Here is a 19,481-nt window from a genome sequence, read left to right as displayed (position 1 = left end):
AACCCACCAAACCTGCTGCAATTTAACATAATTTGTAGAGCCTGTTCTTTGGACATTTAAACACAACAAGATTTGTTATAATGTAGAACCTCGTTTTTGTTGCCATTATTTTATTTATTTAAAATACTTTCTGATGTATCAAATATTGTGTTTTCTCAGGTTATCCGGTTGTCTGGTGACAGAAAAAGGCTGCGAGTCTCTGGTCTCAGCTCTAAAGTCAAACCATTCACACCTGAAAGAGTTGGACCTGAGCTACAACGATCCAGGAGAAACTGGATCAAAGAAGCTCTCTGAGCTGAAGGATGATAAACGATACCAGCTCAGCCAGCTCAAGTAATTAACTGTACCTATGTACCATTCACTGTAATGGAGATGGTCCCAAAGTTCAAAGTTAGCATATAAATGTCCCAGGAAGCCATTTCTGCTGATTTTTAAAAGATGTGGTCTAATACAAACTACTCTATTAGTCTGTTCCCTAAAATGATCATTTTAATGATAAAAAAAAGAATAATCAAAATAAAATAAGGTAATGTTTCTCCTTGTGATTGTTGACAAACAAGACTCATAATAATCGGGGCTCTAACAAACCATCAAATATCAGTAGATGTTTTCTCTACCTTAGCAGCTACTTATAGGTCATGTTCCATAATTGTAGATTATGGAAAATGATTGTGTAGATTAAGATTACACAATAAAACTTTGCTTTATCTGAAGTGTTTACAGCTTTGGTGTTTGGTTTTTATTTTTTTCACCTAAGTAAATTCAGTCCAACATCACATCCTTGAGCTTTCTTTGCTGGTGTTTCCGGCTTTGAAAATTGTTTTGTTTTTCAACTTTTCTGTTAGTAAATTTTGATCATGTGCAAGATATCAGTGCTGTATGTTGGGGGCTGAAAACAATAAAACAATAGATGCACATATTACTAATATGGCAATAGATATATTAATACTTGACTACTATAATTTTTCTCCACAGTTTAGAACATGGTGGAAGTCACCGGAACAAACCAGGGTTCAAGAAATGTGAGTATCTGTGTAAATCTGAAGTGCTGAATGTTGTAATGTCTAAATCTTACGGTTTGTTCTTTAGGAGTCATTGACAGTGTTACACAAGGTATTTATTTGTTGAACAGATTCTACAGGTTAACTGTCACATACAGATTTTTGTTTTTGTGCTTCTAGAGAACAGCTCCCTCAGTCTCTGACTTATTTCCCTGGAGCCATGTACTTAGTGCTGCCAACAGTGGACATAAACTGTATTTACTGATTCTATAAGTGTTTTCTTACCTCCAGATGCCTGTGAGCTCAGTCTGAACTCCAACACAGCTCACAAGAACCTGCTGCTCTTTGAAGGGAACAGAAAGGTGACCTGGGTGGAGGAGGAGCAGCCATATCCTGATCATACAGAGAGGTTTGATTGCTGTCAGCAGGTTCTGTGTAAACAGGGACTAAAAGGACGCTGTTACTTTGAGTTGGAGGTGTCAGAGCCCTTCTGTGTTGGGTTAACATACAGAAACATTGGCAGGAAAGGGGATGTTGATGATTGCAAGCTGGGACACAATGACAAGTCGTGGTGTCTGATTTCTGCTGATGAGGGTTTTTTTGTTCAGCACAACAAAGAGAAGGTCCATGTAACTCCTCAGGCCTTGCGCTCCAGTCGTGTCGGGGTGTATCTGGATTCGGAGGCCAAAAGTTTGTCCTTTTACAGAGTTTCCTCTGACAGTATCATCCGCCTTCACACCTTCAAAACAACCTTCACTGATGTTCTCTACCCTGCTGTTGCTCTCCACGCACATTCATCTGTATTGTTTTGTCAGCTAACATAGAAACATCTCTCACTGCAGGCAGGTTAACAGCCAAACGAGTAGATTTTCACAGAAATAGGAGCAATTACTATCTATGACTAAACCTTAGTTAGTGAGTCCGGTCTAAACATTGCTCCCAGTAATCATTTCTTTTCAACAGGAGAAAAGTAGATAGAGAAAGACCTGAAATCTAGAGGCAAATAAAGAGGACCACACCAGCTTAATGTAGGCCTGCTGAACCAGAACATGGAGCCTAAAGCCGAATTTAAACCACCAAAACTATTCTGTATTTAAATAACCACTTTCAGAAACAGAAGCCCAAAACTTTCTTTTTAAAACTAAAGTCCATTTTCCCCACACACCCACATAATTAAGCTAATTAATTATTTGATACTTAATTTCTAGGTGAAACCTACACATTAGCAGGATCACTGTTTGCTTTTGTATTTATATGCTGATGTATCTGGTCTGTACCTTTTCCCAGGAACCAACAAACTCTGAGTTTAAAAATAAACTCTGAGTTCCCTTTTCCACAACAACCGATCCAAGTTCAATCAACTCTGAGTATGTTCAGTCTGTTTTAAGTATGTAAAGAAAGAAAGCCTTCTCATGCTACAACTCACCATGGCAACGAGTAATAATTATTCAGTACAAAAAAACATGTATGTAGTAATGAAATGTAATAATCTCACTTCCATTATTTCTGCCATTACTGAATATAAATGCTTAATATTTAATATTTCTGAGTTTACACTTTTAATATTTCAGGAAAGCTGTGCAAGGATGCAGCATTTTAAATATAGATCTCAGTTCATGCTGGAAAAATTAGGCCATTGTGAATGAAAAATTATTGGAAGGAAACTGATAGTCTGACTGCAGTGTTGTTCACAGAGTCACAGAATTAGAAAGATGAAGACTAGAGACTTTTATTCTGAGCTGATAATAAATCGGCGATGTAACCGCTGTTTCCATATAACATTGTAAATATGTTATATGTAAGTGATGTTAGGTATACAGAGGAAAAGTAATGTGCAGTGATATCAGTGTTTGTAAAAATGTAAACTTATCAAAATGAAGGAATGAATGAGAGTTTCAGTCAGTTGGTTTGGGCGCAACGTGAGGAATGGGGAGAGAAAACCTGCCAACAAGCAGGTGTAGGATTTTGGTGTTGGAGCTCAGCTCCTTTTACTGAAATGCAGTGCTTTGCTTTGCTAATCCTTGTACTTCAATAACACATAATATGCATAATACCACAAACAAACCTGTCATGGTGTTTGAGGTATGCACTGCAGTGACATTATACATGTGTGTTTGCTTGGATTTTACCAACACATCTGTGTTTTTGTAGTTTTTGTAGTTCAACTCTCAGCTCTGCACCTTTGTCATCCAGTTTTATTGTAAAAGGTATTTATAAATCTTCTGGTTTCCTGTATTATGAGACAATGTTGACATGGACGTTAGTCCTGTCTTTGAAGTTTGAGGTTTTTTTTAATTATATATAGATGTAAACTACCATGTAAGTACCTCTTTAGGTTGATAAAGTTGAGCTGTAAGAAGAGGTTTGTGTTGGCAGATTTTTGTCTGTTGTCGGGATCAAATCAAGGATATCTAGGCGTAAACCAAATGTGCGGTGATGACGACAGAAAAGTGAAACTGCGTATATGGAGGGGAGACAGACAGACAGAGACAGCAGGCAGTTTACTTCCCACTTATTCTGTCTTTTACTTCATTATTGTTAACAATAACATTTATTTTGGCTATTTTAATGTGTACACCTTTAATGGGAATTGTAAGCTAAGACTTTTATATGGTTTTGTTGGGGGGGGATTGTTAAAGAAACTGGTCAGCAGTTTTTGTTGGGAACACACAACACCAGAAAATGTGTGTTAAGACTTCACACTGATAAAAATGATAGTAAAGTAAAAACAAGTAACACCTTGTTGAACTGGGGAAAAAAAGGGGGGGGGGGGGTCTAATGGGAAGTGTTTCTTAGAACAGCCCTGTAAAAATAGACACATTATATGACTGAATAGATTTAGCTTAGCACATTAACAAAAGCTATTAGAAGTTGATGCTGACTGAGTAATTATTGTCTATTATTATCCAATTAAACAAAAGTAAACAACATTTGGAAGTAAAACCAAGTCAACAAACTTGAAATATAAGGCTCAAACCAAAAGTTATAAAAATGGCAGCAGCAAAATAAATCCAGGAGGTGTTTTCTGTGGTTGATTATGAATATCTCTCCAAAAAGCTTCTCCTAAAATAAAAAATTTTAACCATTAAATACCAAGGTGTTCTTATCCAATGACCCATGCTGCTGAAATGATTATTCATGAATTCATCCTTTGCTTTGTCCACCAACAGTATTTTGTGTGATTTCTGTGTTTGTAACTATTTTAGAAGTTCACTTTAAAGTTTGTTGTTGCATTTTTTGTTTAGAGATGCACTGTTTTCCACTGCGTGTGTTACATCATTAACTATGTTTAACTGTATAACGTCTATATGCACGTCAGCAAAAACAAGAAATGTCTCCTAAGCACTTTTTATCTACTTCAGCAGTGTTTGAAATTTGCATCTTGTGGTCAAAAATAAATCCTTTCGTAATGAGATGTGATATATTAACAGCAAATAAGATCCAGGTTTCAGCACTTTTAAAAGCAGCATGTGACTGCGGATTTGATAGTTCAAGCTACTCTCTCAGCCTGAAGTAAAAGTGGAACAAGCAGCGAGGTGACGTACTCTTTATGAGGAAGGAATACTTTGGCAGCATTCTGTTACAATGGATTACTCCAACCACTCAGGCCTGCAGAAAAAATAAATTATTATAAAAAGAGATTATTGACAAAGCAGTGAAAGGTAAAATTTCATAAAGTTAATGAGGACTTCTCCAAATGGGAACACACTATCCTTTCCCCCACCCACATCAATTATATTTGTATGTTTTATGATCTGCTTGCTGTGAGCTTCTGCTGCTCTGTGTAGATTCAGCTGAGATCGGTTTAGGAGAGAAAAGCCACATGATATGAAATGAAAGTGTCTCTTTCTTTGTTATTATTAAAAGTATGTAAAATAAATATTTTTCCACATTACCTGCTGTATTTTTTTTTACTGTGTGCATTTCTTGTAGCAGTTAAAAATAAGTCATTAGATTCCTAAAACGTGTCTTGATAAGAAGTGAGTTTATCCTGTATCCACTAAAAAGCTGCATTCATTACTTTGTGTGTCAGCTTTAATTATATGAAAAAACAGTAATTACACAGAAGAGTTACATATCTGGCTTTAAGATATTCTTTTTTTAATTACACTGCAAATTTCAAAGTTTTATTTATGCCTGACAGAGTGACATTTTCAGTTTATGTCATCACTGCACAATCTTGTGTTACAAGTTGGTATTACACAAAACGGACTCCAGCGTGCCACTAGTTTAGCTTCAGTTCTTTCAACACAGAATAGATGTTTTGGTTAATTCCATACACTGTGCTGCTGACTGCTTTGGTTATTTAATTCAATTTAAACACAAGGAATTACAGCAAGTATCTTTAGAAAATTACTTGTGCTACAAAGGCCCACACATCCAGGGGCGGAGCTAGAGAAATTTTCTTAGGGTGGCAAAGAAATCAAATGGGGTGGCAAAATCAAAGCCTTTTTTTTTCCAAACACACATGCAGGTGGTTACATGTGGTTAAAATGATTCAAATGCAGTAAGTATACATGTTTTTCATGTAAATATAGTCTATAACTTAATTATTGGCTGTAGCCCACATACTTAAACACTTTAGTTACATAAAACATATGAGTTTTGATGTTATGTACTGTATAGCCTGTATAATAAATAAATATGTAGCCTAATAAGTATAAAATCCAGAAAGCTACACAACAATGGGCGGTTCGTTTACAAACACAAGTCTAACAATCACATTGTTACAGCTTAAATTACACAATATGTCAGAAATCTGCACTGTCATGAACAAAAGATTTAAACCTAATTTTTCATGTTTTGTTGGATTAACCCATTGAGGTCTGAAATACAACCGGCCACTTTTGACTCCTTTTGAGTTTACGTTTGTATTTCACCCAGGGGCGATTTTAGCCCAGTTTTGGGGGTGCTTCAGCATTTTTGCTTCAGCACCCCCAAAAATGAATCAAAGCACCCCCAAAGATTTCTTTTTTTTTTTTTTGACAATATTTGCTGTTTGTGTTACACACTGCTAAAAATATTAAAAGCATACGGTACTTTGCTGAGATGTAATATTTTAACAACAAAAGTATAGATTCCCCCCCCAAAATGGTTTGTTCCAGCTCGCCTCTTACCAACTCTCTAGCGCCCTTTCTGCTAGAGCGATGGTGGCTGAGACACAGCGGAGCGGAGGTGTAAGTGCCTGGCTTAAAACAGGGAGAGAGGAAAGAGGGAACGTGCGGAGAAAGTACAAGGTCAGGAAGAACCAGGTAAGAAAACAGGGAACAGTGACAGGCAAAACAAAAAAACTGTTAAACTGACGAAGAGGAAAAACCTGATTTTACTCACACAGTCAGGAAGTTGTTTTCTCCCTATATTAAAGCTGCTTTACAGAATCTGCAAAACAAACTGGGTTGAAACATTTTTGACCCTCTTTAACAACATTCCAACATAACATTATAATGGATCGGGGAGATTAAAATTAATGATATATTTTTATGTGGTTCAGCCACAACTCTACTGAAACCTCAGCCAGTAATAGGTAGGACAACATTTGGACCATCCAGTTGTCTGTATGACTGCCGCAGTACGTACATCACATATGCACACTATCAGAAAGTGCCAAACAGCCCTGGTGGAGTGGGGAGCTGTAAAGAGAAGCAGATGCTCTGTTTATATTCTAAAAATGTTTTAAGCTTGTTCCAAAGATTCTGTACTGCAGCTTTAAATGTTTTCCAAAAGCACACAGACACGTATCAGTGTCTCTCAAACTTTTTACAGTGTGTACCACCTGATAAAATGTCAAACTCTCCAAGTACCACTATGAAAGCATGAAACTCATAAATCTTACAACACAAAATTAGTATTATTAAGATTAGTAAAATTAGTGTCTGCAGTAAAGATTTTTATTTGTAATAATTTATTCTGTTTTGGGAGTGTTTTTTTTTTCATGTATCTGTATTATATTATACACACACATTAAAAGTGAATCTCTGTTTACTCAGTTTACTTTTTTACTCACTATGAGCATCATTCATTATTCTCCCGCAGTAATTAAGGTTAGGATATGTATTTTTTTTTTATTCCAATCCATGTTTTGCAGCATTTAAATAACCTTGATCAGATTTGATGGTTTTGTTTCAAACTTTTCAAAAAGTGTTTTGTTTTTCTTTCACAAATGTGGGGATTCAATTGTGTTAAAATGTACAAAACAGTGATGTCATGTTTTGTGACGAGGACCCAGGCACAGAGAGACTTGATGAATTTAAGAATCTTATGATTTAATAAAGAAATTTGCAGACTTGCACAGAGATGGTAAAATTATGATGAGTGATAGCGGAGACAAGGACAACAGAGGATGAGGACAGGGAGGAACAGGGGTTTAAATGCACCAAGGAGACAGTCAGAGGGAACTCGGGACAACTGGAGACATTTAAGGATGCAGGGACTGACAGAGACGGGGAAGACGTCTCATTGTGACGAGTAAAGTTTATCATACCTGGCTGGGCAGCTCTCTGGGTGCTCAGCACCCCCAAAGCTCTGATCCTAGAATCGCCCCTGGTCTGTGCTTAATATTTGACTGTTTAACAGGAAGATGGGAAAGAAACATCAGTTAAATTGATCAAAAATACACCACAAAGAGGTTACTGCAGAGACCAGAGAATTCAAAATCGAGCTAAATGCTTGTTTTGACACACATTTTGTTTACTTGACTTTTAATTTTACACGGATTTTAAAACTTTAAAAAACAGCAACTTAATGTTGTGCATGTACATGAGCAGTATGTTTGCGTTTCTCATCATCAACAAAAATTATCTGTGCTTTCCGCTGTTGAGGTTATTACTCAAGAAAGGTGATATATTACACAGAACACCTTTCTTAGAAGTAATGCAGTAGTTTACTAAAAATTAATTTGTTACATTATTCATTATGTTACTTTCATGTTACTCTGAAAAACGACCTGAAACAAATTCTCTCATAATTACTTTTTAACAATATAAACCTAAAGGCTTCAGCCCCACATCCATCGCTGGTCCTTACAGAGAACAAAATGGTATTTGTATAGCGCTTTTTACTAGTCCCCCCTAGGGACTCCAAAGCGCTTTACACACCCAGTCATCCACCCATTCACACACTGGTGGAGGCAAGCTAGAGTTGTAGCCACAGCTGCCCATGGGCAGACTGACAGAAGCGAGCCGGCCATATCGCACCATCGCCCCTTCTGGCCAACACCAGTAGGCGGTAGGTGAAGTGTCTTGCCCAAGGACACAACGACCGAGGCTGTCCGAGCCGGGGCTCGAACCGGCAACCTTCCGATTACAAAGAGAACTCCCAACTCTTGAGCCACGAACGCCCCACAAAAGACATCCTTCCCAGTGTTTCTGTGTTGACTGAATGCTTAACCTCAACAGCTAATAATAAACTCAGATGTTGAAAGTTTAACAGTGTACGATCTCTGATTGGCTTCCATATGTGCACAGTTTATAGCAGGTGTCGTGCAAGTTAGTGACATTTTACTCAACCAGATGGAGTTAATGAACTGCTGAAGGTTGCTACAGCTGAAGTTGAAGTTAAAGGACTAAATAAAGCGCTATACAAATACAGGCCATTTACCATTTAAAATTGCAGAATGAGAGACTTGAAGAGTCAACTAATTATAGTTATTACAGGGTTTTGGGTTATTTTACATTCCTGATTTTTGAGATTATACACAGCAAATCCAGCATGTCCAAATTAACACTGTCGGATTTGATTTCAACACTATTAAAGTGTCTATATGGGTCCACACCAGAGAGTGTTAATTTAACTCTTTTTGGAGAGTTGGTACGTTAACTCTGATTTAGTGTTAAACACCAAATCTGTCTGGAGTTGATAATTTAACACTTGGTGTTAAGAGTTTATATATTAACTCTCAAAGAGTATTTTAGTTTAACTACGTAAGAGTTATCTTCTAATTCATTCTAAAAAGCGGGAATTTTACTGTTCTGAACTTCTAGAAATTTCTTTTGGAAATAAACATTTACTAAAAAGATGCAATGGTTTTTGAAAAACATTTATTCTGAACTGTGCACCACAATTTCAAAACATTTTCTGAAAGATGTAACAGTATACATGTTCTCACTTTCATTAGAATTTTGTTTATCAAAAGGTCTGACATGGTAAATGCAAATAACAGCATTCTCATCACTTATTTCTTCAATACAATATGCATGTCCTTCATTCATCCCTTTGTGGAACTTCAACGCACTTCTGCTCTCCCCCATATTCCATCTTCACAAGCATATCCTGTGCGGAGATTGAATAAAAATTAGTTGACACTAATTAATGGCACAAATAATCCAGTAAACAATTGCAGCACAGTAAAAAAAAAAAAAAAGGAATCCTCTTTGAGCCATTACTTGTGTAAAGTATTTTCCCAAAAGACAAAGACACAGGCAACAGGTAATACTGAACTAAATGTAAAACCTCAACCTTTTTCATTTTTACCTAAACCGTGTGCACAAAACTCTGGAGGGATCTATGCTAATGTAGAATCGAGTCAGGACGTCAGCTACTGCTGTTTGCTCGTTTTTGGGTTTTTTTTATGGGCGATCGTTTTCAGGCTTCAAGTAGCACCATTATACCAACATTTCACATTCTAGACATTGTTTTAGGTGTATTTGACTGAAAATTCACATGCAAGCTTTTTTTCAAGGCTGTGGTTTGCCCGCAAACAATACCTTTCAGCTAGCTAAAACAGAATATTATGCTATCAGCGAGCAACATGGCTAATGCCTTTCACACAACTTTGTCTCAACTCCAAAGAGCCACAGAAGTAAAAGCTCATAATAATAATTGAAACAATATTTGAAAAAATGACTTACCAAGCATGGCAAACAACTCAAATATGTAGAGCAAAATGTTCTGAAACGGCTTCACTTCAGCTTCGATTGGAGCCGTGCTGGGGGCGGAGTCTGTGAATTTACTCTGTTGGTGTCATAGCCCCTCTAGGAGTTCAGAGTTAAGAGGTCAGGAGTTAATGTTTCCATTGTAACACCTCCAGATTTGACAGAGAAACACTCATTTTTAACACTCGATTTTAACTACTATCATTTTACACCTCAGAGTTACATTAAAAGAATGTGACTCTGCTTAGAGTAAAATTAACTCTACTTTTGCAAGGAGACTATTAACTAGTGATGGCCAAATGAAGCTTTCCGAAGCACTGAAGCTTGTATTGAAAAACGGTTCATTACTCGAAGCTTTTCAACACAGTCCTCTCTGGTGACATCTGGTGGTGAAAATTTTGAAGAGCAGCTTGAATCTGCAAAATAAAACGGACTGCTCAATTATCACTGCTCACTCAAGAGTGGAGTTCTCTCCGATATTGGGCCACCGTTCCGTTGCTTTGAACGTGTAATTGGTTTTGTTTTCTCGATTGGGGGGCTGAAAAAAATGTAATGCGTATCTGCGTAATACATTTTGATCAATAAACTTTCCCTATTTAAACATGCACTATGGTGTGGCCTTTCTTTGCTCATAACTCCTTGATGTTGGTAAATACAATAAGTGAGCAATATATATAATATACATATGAGAATGCACAGCACATTATGGAGTATGCCCCTGCTGTGAAGTCCTGCCTCCATCTACTTGTCGTTTAATCACTGGACAGCTGGACAGGTTCATACAAAATATTAGATTAGGCCAATTCCTATACATATTTTTGACCTAGGGGTGGGATTGATTGTGAACTGGAAAGGGAAAATGCTTAGGGAGCTGAGTACGGCTGCATCGTCACTGATTTGTAGAATCATTTTTGATTCGATACAGGATCCGATTCAATTTGATTGGAATCTGGAAAGTTTTGCCTCAGTCAGAAATATTACAAGTCTGATCATTTAACAGTATATATCCATAATTTCGTATCTATTAAAAGAAAGCTGACACATGTGAGACTTAATTAGAGATGTAAACAGAGAGTTATGAAACCTGCAGCTGCAGAAGCCAGCGGAAAAAAAAGAGGCAAACACAGTGCGGACCCGACGACACACCAAAATCTGACTCTGACGCGTCGGGTCCGCGCTCTGTGTTCACGTTTGTATGCAGAATCCGTAAACCTGCTCCCAGTTACTGTTTTAGCTGCATGGTGTTTGACGACATGTTGTGAGGTTTAACCTGAGATGCTGGCGTTTCAGGCATAATAACGTTAATTTACAAATCGACACAGGATTTTAATGAATCAATATCACTTTATTCAATTTAGCATGGATTGTAATCAGAAAGGCGATAATCAAAACCCACCCCTAATCAAGAACTTGCAAAGTAAAAACATGATCAATGTAAGGTAGCCCTTTTGTTATTTACATTTAAAAAGAGGATTAGTGTTACTGTGCGCTGGCTGAGTCTGTTTCTTTTCTTAGAAATAGTTTCTCCTGCCCTGGAGAAAATCCACTTGCATGGAACAGAAGAGGCTGTGGAGTGCAGGAACTACACTGCAAGCTGGTAGATATGCAGGTATTCCTGGGTCCTGCAGACTATCACCTAAAAACAATAAACAAAATGATTTTCTAAACTGTGTAGCAATGTAATGTACGTATAGTGTCAAATACATTTTTGTAGTCTTCATTAGCTTTAATTCACATGGAAGTGTTCCTAAAGTCATATGCTGTAATGATATTTACATTATGAAAACATGATTTTGGACATTTCAAGTTTTTCACTTCGGCAGATAAAATGAATTGAGCAAAATCAACTCAAAGTATTCCCACACGCCAGAACGTCCTCTCTTCCTCGCTGGCTCCATATCTGTCAGTGGAATGATCACCTCTTCGCTCTCTGTCACCATCAACACACTCCACGAATCCCGTGGATGATTCACTTCCTTATATCCGTTTGAATCAGGTACCGAAGCAGTTACGTGCGTAATGAAGCTTCGGACGTCACTGGTCACGTGACTTTTGCCAAACGAAGCAAGCCTCGACACAGTGCTTCTGAACCAGTGTGTTGTTTTTTTCGACACACGCTCCGGAGCGCCAGCTTCAAGCGGGCCATCACTACTATTAACACCAAAACATTTAACACTTTTGAATTTGCTGTGTAGAAACCACACATTAGGTAAGGAACATAGATGCACCTTTGATTTGTCATTAGCTTCAGTTTACTTCAGTTAATTCAGTCATGTACAGGGAGAAAAAGCAGAACTAAGTAACACACACACACACATCAAGTTAGCTCAGAATGAGTTATTTTTATTGAATCAATGTGTGACGTGTAAAGGACCAAAATAACACCTATATGATACACATTTTTGGTTTCTAATGCTAGAGATTTGCAACTGGCTTTGGGCTGTGTATGTCCTATGGGCTCAAAATGTGGTCATAAATATTTTGTACTTGTAAATCGGTTTTGTATGTGTAAAAAAGATTTGTGTGCGTAAAAAAGCATTTTGAGCCCATACATGTCTCTCTCTTCCAGAAGATGACTGAATAAATAATTATAAATGTTTTGACCAACTGAGTCATGTTCTCTCTGTTCAGTGAAAGAATGACAAGAACCAGATTTAATACTTACTTATCGAGTTCCTATAATCCAACCAATTCCAGATACCAGCCACAAAAGGCTCCAGTGAACACTTCATGATGACTCAGCTAAAAGCCTGAAGGGAAAAAAGATGCTTTTGAAAATATAAAATGTTTAAATAACTCTTCTCTTGCCACTTTATCATCACCCTCTTTATTGCCTTAGGGTTTAACCATCGTCATTATTGATAAATTTGCATCTGTCCATTACCAGACATTTAATTTTCTACAAATCCACTCTTTCAAGATGCACCAGTTTTTCTTTTCAATGTCTTTATCCTGATCAACACATAATATGTGTTAAAAGAGAAATATTATAAATAAAATAAATATTATATTATTATATTATAAATATGTTTTTTAATATTTGTAATTTTATTTGTAATTTTTTGTAATTTTTTTTTCTTTGTTACAAAAACTGATTATGAAATAAGTTTTCACTAATTCATCTAAACAAGGTATTTTGTAGACAGATAAGTAGCTGTGGCAGTTTGTCCTGAAACAACAAATAAAATTTCAACTTTTTTCTCAAAATGATCAAAAGTATATATTTTTAATGTGACTCTAACGATCCAGTCCAATCAGCAACAGATCACACACAGAGTTTCCAGTTTGTGCCATTCTTTAGTGCAGCAGCGAGTCAGGAAACCTTCACAATAACTGATTGAGTTATAAGAAAGACTTCAAAACTCTTATAGCGTGAAAGTAAGTCACCGCCTATCTTCCTGCTTTATGTCGACTTTTGTCGGGCAGAGCGATGCGTGTGTTTTTTTAATCAGCCAACATCTTGTTTTACTGCAGTAACTGCTCACATAAGAAGGATCATCGCAGCAGCAGATTTCACAGTTTACGGCGACTCAGTATGAACGAACTCAAACTCTGCCATCGATTATTTTTATAATTCACTATTTAGGAGCGACCATATGTCCACGTTTAACCCTGTAAACACTCCAGTTACGTTATAAAACCGAGTCAAATTCGCATTGTTATTCTTTTACTTCTATTTTCGATTTGACTTGCCTCATAGTATGATTGAAATAGATACTCTAACTTGTTTTTTTAATACCTGCTTCACCTTCACGCTGTCATTGATCATCCGTGTAAACAAAAGACCTTAACGGAGCAAGAGTTTCTGCATCTACATCCCGGGCAAATTTAGTGGCAAACACGCTCATCAATTTAGTTTTCACAGTTCTGATTGTACTCACAGCTCCAGTGCCGATAATAGATACAGGTCCAGGGGCGCACCACTTCACTTTACTCACCCACTGCTGCTGGTGATTTACTAGTAATCTAGATAATCTTAAATCTTACCTGACAGTGCAGTGATTACCAAAAAATATTAGGTCTGTAAACAAAGAGTAACTTTATTGAATATTTAAAAAGTGCATTTAGTGTCTAGGAGGGTAAATAATGATGAGATCTTGCTGCCACCTACAGGCTACCAGCTGTCACTGCAGCTCATCTTAGTTCAGGTTCAGGAGGAAGGCTCTTTTACAGTGGAATTGCCAATAAAGTGCATAAAGTCTGTACAGCTGGATTTTTATCATTTACAAACTATTCTCTGTTTTTTTTCCTGTTAGTTGTGTTTCAGCTGCAGAAATGTCTGAGACAAGAAAGAGAAAACAAGCTGACTCCGCCCCCCCACTCTCCAAACAGCCAATCAGCTCCCGCAGTGGGCTGCTAGTCAGGTATGTCCGATCATAAATGAATAAACTCTACATTGGAAAACGGTTTTTAGTGCAGTGTGGTTACAGTTTATCATCTACACAGAGCTCTCTTTGTTTAATACTTACAGATAGGTTACATATTAAAGGAAAAAGTGGCTATGTTATGCTGGCAGGATTTGGACCCCCTTAGAGGGAAGAGTCTATAAATTATTAAGGAGTTGTTCTGAGTGATAGAACATGACACGAGGTCTCACTGAATAACCTGATGAGGATGAAAATGATGTTACTCTGGTCTAACATGTTTGCCTGATGTCAAACAGCTGAGCAGCTGTGGAAAAGTTTGGGGCTTCTTGATCAGGTGAGAGGGAAATCTTTTAGGAGAATGGAGTTCACCCTCACGTAAAGTTCACAAGACACTTGATGCACTTCTTGTAACCAGCGCACCAACATATTGTTGTTTTTTCTTTCATTTGTCACCTGCCTTCACATTCCTTTTCTGCCATCCTATTAGCATTTAGCTCAGAGGTCCATCATGGATCAAGGTTCACTGCTATTTTTTTAAAGAAAAAAAAAGATTCATATCCTGTTCTGAACAGTTCACAGAAGAATAGAGATGACTCTCCCGGTCCCAGCTCTGTGTCTATGAAGAGTGATGGATCCATGTACCAGCCAGCTAATTTTGGTGACAAGCAACATCAGGGGTAATCCTTATTTTGTACTTTAAAATGTTTTCCATTAATTTGTTAGAGTTATTCTTCTTTCACTTTTCCTGGAAACAAATACAATAGAAACACAGGTGGTTTCTTGTTTGTGGAATAAATACAAATATCTCCGTTTTTAGTGGAACTGAGTCCAGAGCTCCCAGTGTTGTCTCTATGAAGAGTGAAGGATCCATGTACACACCAGTCAACTTTGGAAAGACACAAAGGTAAAGTTTTTTTCCCCCCCAAAGGAATGAATTTAGCACATTAAAGATTAAGTGACAGACTGATTTGACTGACCTGCAGTTTCACATGTGGCATGTTGATTTTTCTGTATTTTTGCATGGCAATTTTATTCAGTTCAATTTTCAATTTGATCCCAATATTTACCCAGTTACCCAAATCATAGCATGCATGGAAACAAAGTGTACACTCCACAAAGACATGTTTTCACATTGAGTTTTCAAACCCATCTGAAAAAGCAAACATTTGATCCTCTTAAAAACAGCACCTATATAGGCTGTGTTCATCTTCTTTAGGAGTCACATAAAGCTCCCAGCATGCTCCTTTTTTTACAACAATCCTCTGCGTGTCATTCTTCACTACATCCATGGTCATGAGGTCTTCCTCTTTTCCTCCTGCTTGGCAGCTCTATGTTAGAGTCCTTTGTCAAGTAAATCCACCATCCTCTCTCTGCACATGTCCAAACAATCTCAGCCTTACCTCTAACTTTGTCTCCAAACCTGAGCTGTCCCTCTGATGTACGCATGTCTGATATTGTCTATTCTGCTCACTGTCAATGACAAATTTCAACTCGGCCTTCTGTTTCTTTTTCAGTCACCGTCTCTAAACCGTACATTGTAACAGCTCTTACTGCTATCTTGTAAACCTTCCCTTTTACTCTTACTGTTAGCCTTCTATCACAAATTACCCATGACTCTCATCTCCACCCGCTCCACCATGCCATCACTCTATGCTTCAGATCTCTTGTGCACTGTCTGTTGCTTTGGATGGTTGACCCCAGGTATTTAAACTTTCACTTTCACTATCTCTGCATGTTTACCCTCCCACATGTCTTCCTCTCTTTCTCACCTGTTCTATCTTGTTTCTACTGACTTTCATTCCTCTTCTCTCCAGGTATGCTAATTGTAATATATGATTGCACTGATTGCCGATCACGCTTCAACTGAGTCGTCCTCGGTCAGAAGGAATGGTACTCCACATTGATGTAGTTCAAATAAGTTTAATGAAGGAGAAGGCAGATGGCATAAACAGGATGAACAGGATTGGTAGGGATGTGATTGAATTACAATATATTTACATGCAGGTAAATGGGGTTTGAGTGTGTGTGTGTGTGTGTGTGTGTGTGTGTGTGGTCATCTGTAAACAGAAAAATTAATTTGTGTATTAACCACTATGTAAAACACTGCTTATACAATACTGTGGGTTTTCAGCGTAATGTTATACCATCTGTAATATAACAACATGGCCACTAGATGGCACCCTAAGACCACAAATGATTTTTCTCCTGCATCTTAGCGATAGTAATGGGACTAGCTACTTAGCAAAAAACACAGATAAAGTTAAACAAACATCATTCTTATCTTACAATACTCATGTGGTAACCACGCACACAGTTTTAACTCACACAGGAATGCAAGTACGTTACACCTCCGACACACCTCTCAGCAGTGCTGAACCGCACTGAACATGTTCCCATCCGAAGTATAATACTGAGGAGTAGACTTTTAGCATTAATAGTCAGAGGATTAGCGTACCTCCACCTCTCCTGGTTCTTTCCCACTTCTTCCCTACTCCCTACTCTCACTACAGATCACAAAGTTGTGTATGAGCATCATAGTGATGGTAAATTTGATTCTTTTTACTGAATCGAGTTTTAATGAGTCACTCACCAAATTGAATCGGATTTTTGTGTCATTTGAGTCACTTAGTCAGTTGCCCAGAGAGTGCAAAAAATGTACATTTTCACTCAAACCTAATTTGTTTCTCTTTTCATGGAGGAAAAACAAGGGAAAAATTCTAAAGGGAACATTTATTTTATTTATTTTTATTTTATTTTATTAGTATTTTCTTCAAATGTGTCAAATATATATTTTCTCATGTAAATGTCCACTGAGCTGTGAGCCAGGGGGCGGTAATGCGCCTTAACATTAGTTGCCAACCAAGAAGAAGAAGCTGTGAGCCAGGAGGGAGGGGGTGAGTGAGTCCTGAGTGATTCGCTCATGCTACGATTCAGATTTTGATTCCTTGAAAAAGTTATAATCATTTCACCTTAAGAAGCATAATACAAAACTGGATTAGATTTCAGAGCACTCACAATCACTTTGGTGGAGTAATGCTTAATGCTTCATTAAATTTAGCCTAACAATAGTGTATCTGATGAAAAAATAAATCTTCAAGGGCCCCAAATTTGATGAGACAATGTGCTCTTCAACTGTCCGTGTTGTTAAGTGCAGCTGTTCAGCACGTTTTAGCTGCATGGGATTTTACCAGGAAAACCCTTTGCTTTCATACAGAAACATTACACTAAATCTAGTTTGCTCGTGAACACAAAGGCAGACTTTTTGGAATAATGTCGTAGAACAGATTAATTGAGAAACAGTTATGTGGCCTCAATAGATATTGGCACACAATAGATAGCTTTTTCAAAGAAAAACCTTGATCTAGTAACAACAATGTGTCACAAACAAGGATGCAAGCAAGGATTGCTTGAACTATGTATAATTTATTGAAAGGAAAAAGAAACGTAAACAAGACTAGGTTTAACAGAAACCATTCGCAGAAACTGAGGGAGGTCCGAGGGCGGAGAAACGGGCGTAGAGCACAGGGAGAACTCGAACGGAACTTCTGTAAACACAGAAGAGGGGTTTTACTCCACCCAATGTACGCCTGCCCTGCTCATGTTAGGGAGAGAGCTGAGAACTCCTGCAGAGTTGGCTTTTGGGAAACCCCCGGACGCGCCAGAGGCACCACCGGGCCGGGACTACGCAAGGAAGCTGCAGGACCGGCTGGATTCTGCACATTCCTACGCCCGAGAGCAGCTGGCGAAGGCAGGCCTGCGCCAAAAGAGGAATTACGACATCACCACTAAAGGGAGGCACTTCCGTGCTGGGGAGCTGGTGTGGGTCTACAGCCCAAAGAGGAAGAAGGGACGGTGTCCTAAACTGGATAGCAGCTGGGTGGGGCCTTGCAGCGTCCTAGAGCGAGTGGGGGAGGTTGTTTACAGGGTGCAGTTGCCTCCTAGGGGGAGGATAGTAGCGCTGCACAGAGACCGGATGGCCCCCTACAGAGGACAGTCCCTCCCCTCCTTTCCAGAGGGACGTGTACAGAGCGTCCATGACCCTGCTCAGAGGGGCCCCCGACCGGGGCTGCGTTCCCCCCCCTCGGACTCTTCACCCCAAAGCCCCGAAGCTCCGCGTCCTCCTCAGGGGCTCAAGAGGTCAAGGAGGGAACGTAGGCTACCGCCCCGCCTCAGAGACTGTGTCGTTCCCTCGGGGACGAGGAACTTATTGCTGGGGGGGCAGTGTAACGATGGTTAAGTGTTACTGGACAGTGACATGTTGGTTTTCTCTGCACACTGTTGTTGTTCCTTTAAGATTCATGTTTGGTTGGGCTGCAGGAAGTAGTGAGGGTGGTGTACAGGAAGGGGTGGGGGGACCTGGTTGTTCTGTGTGTGTGCCAGGCTGAAGAGAGGTGTAGTTCGAGAGCGCTTCCCCCTGAGTTAACAACCCGCTGGCTTATGTGCCGAATAAACGGACAAACTGAGACCCCAACCGTCTGGTTCTTGTGAACGTTACAGTATGATTGAAATAGATATTCTAACTTGTTTTTAATACCTGCTTCACCTTCACGCTGTCATTGATCATCCGTGTAAACAAAAGACCTTAACGGAGCAAGAGTTTCTGCATCTACATCCCGGGCAAATTTAGTGGCAAACACGCTCATCAATTTAGTTTTCACAGTTCTGATTGTACTCACAGCTCCAGTGCCGATAATAGATACAGGTCCAGGGGCGCACCACTTCACTTTACTCACCCACTGCTGCTGGTGATTTACTAGTAATCTAGATAATCTTAAATCTTACCTGACAGTGCAGTGATTACCAAAAAATATTAGATCTGTAAATAAAGAGTAACTTTATTGAATATTAACAAAGTATATTTAGGGTCTAGGAGAGGAAATAATGATGAGATCTTGCTGCCACCTACAGGCTGCCAGCTGTCACTGCAGCTCATCTTAGTTCAGGTTCAGGAAGAAGGATCTTTAACACTGGAATTGCCAATAAACTGTATGAAGTCTGTACAGCTGGATTTTTATCATTTACAAACTATTCTCTGTTTTTTTTCCTGTTAGTTGTGTTTCAGCTGCAGAAATGTCTGAGACAAGAAAGAGAAAACAAGCTGACTCCGCCCCCTCACTCTCCAAACAGCCAATCAGCTCCCGCAGTGGGCTGCTAGTCAGGTATCTCCGATCAAAAATAAAGAAACTCTACATTGGAAAACGGTTTTTAGTGCAGTGTGGTTACAGTTTATTATCTACACAGAG

At 38.6% G+C, this 19,481-nt stretch overlaps 1 protein-coding gene across 12 annotated transcripts in view; it reads left to right on the top strand.

Annotated features, from left to right (window-relative positions):
* Positions 1-19,481, top strand: part of LOC113017258 (NLR family CARD domain-containing protein 3-like) — a 58,701-nt gene that overhangs the window by 19,437 nt on the left and 19,783 nt on the right. For 7 of the 12 annotated variants that reach the window (XM_026160418.1, XM_026160417.1, XM_026160415.1 and 4 more), the window contains 3 exons: positions 160-333; positions 976-1,022; positions 1,293-2,770. In XM_026160418.1, coding sequence (XP_026016203.1) covers positions 160-333; positions 976-1,022; positions 1,293-1,825 — 754 coding nt within the window. In that variant the 3' untranslated portion in view covers positions 1,826-2,770. Of the gene's footprint in view, positions 1-159; positions 334-975; positions 1,023-1,292; positions 2,771-14,168; positions 14,236-14,810; positions 14,916-15,055; positions 15,143-18,495; positions 19,398-19,481 lie in introns of those variants that run through there. The other 5 variants (XM_026160425.1, XM_026160422.1, XM_026160426.1 and 2 more) reach the window with 3 other exon arrangements.

This window comes from Astatotilapia calliptera, unplaced genomic scaffold (genome assembly GCF_900246225.1).
Source record: "Astatotilapia calliptera unplaced genomic scaffold, fAstCal1.2 U_scaffold_1, whole genome shotgun sequence".
NCBI lineage: Eukaryota > Metazoa > Chordata > Actinopteri > Cichliformes > Cichlidae > Astatotilapia > Astatotilapia calliptera.
The sequence above is the reverse complement of the archived record's forward strand: the minus strand, read 5'-3'. Positions and strand labels throughout refer to the sequence as shown.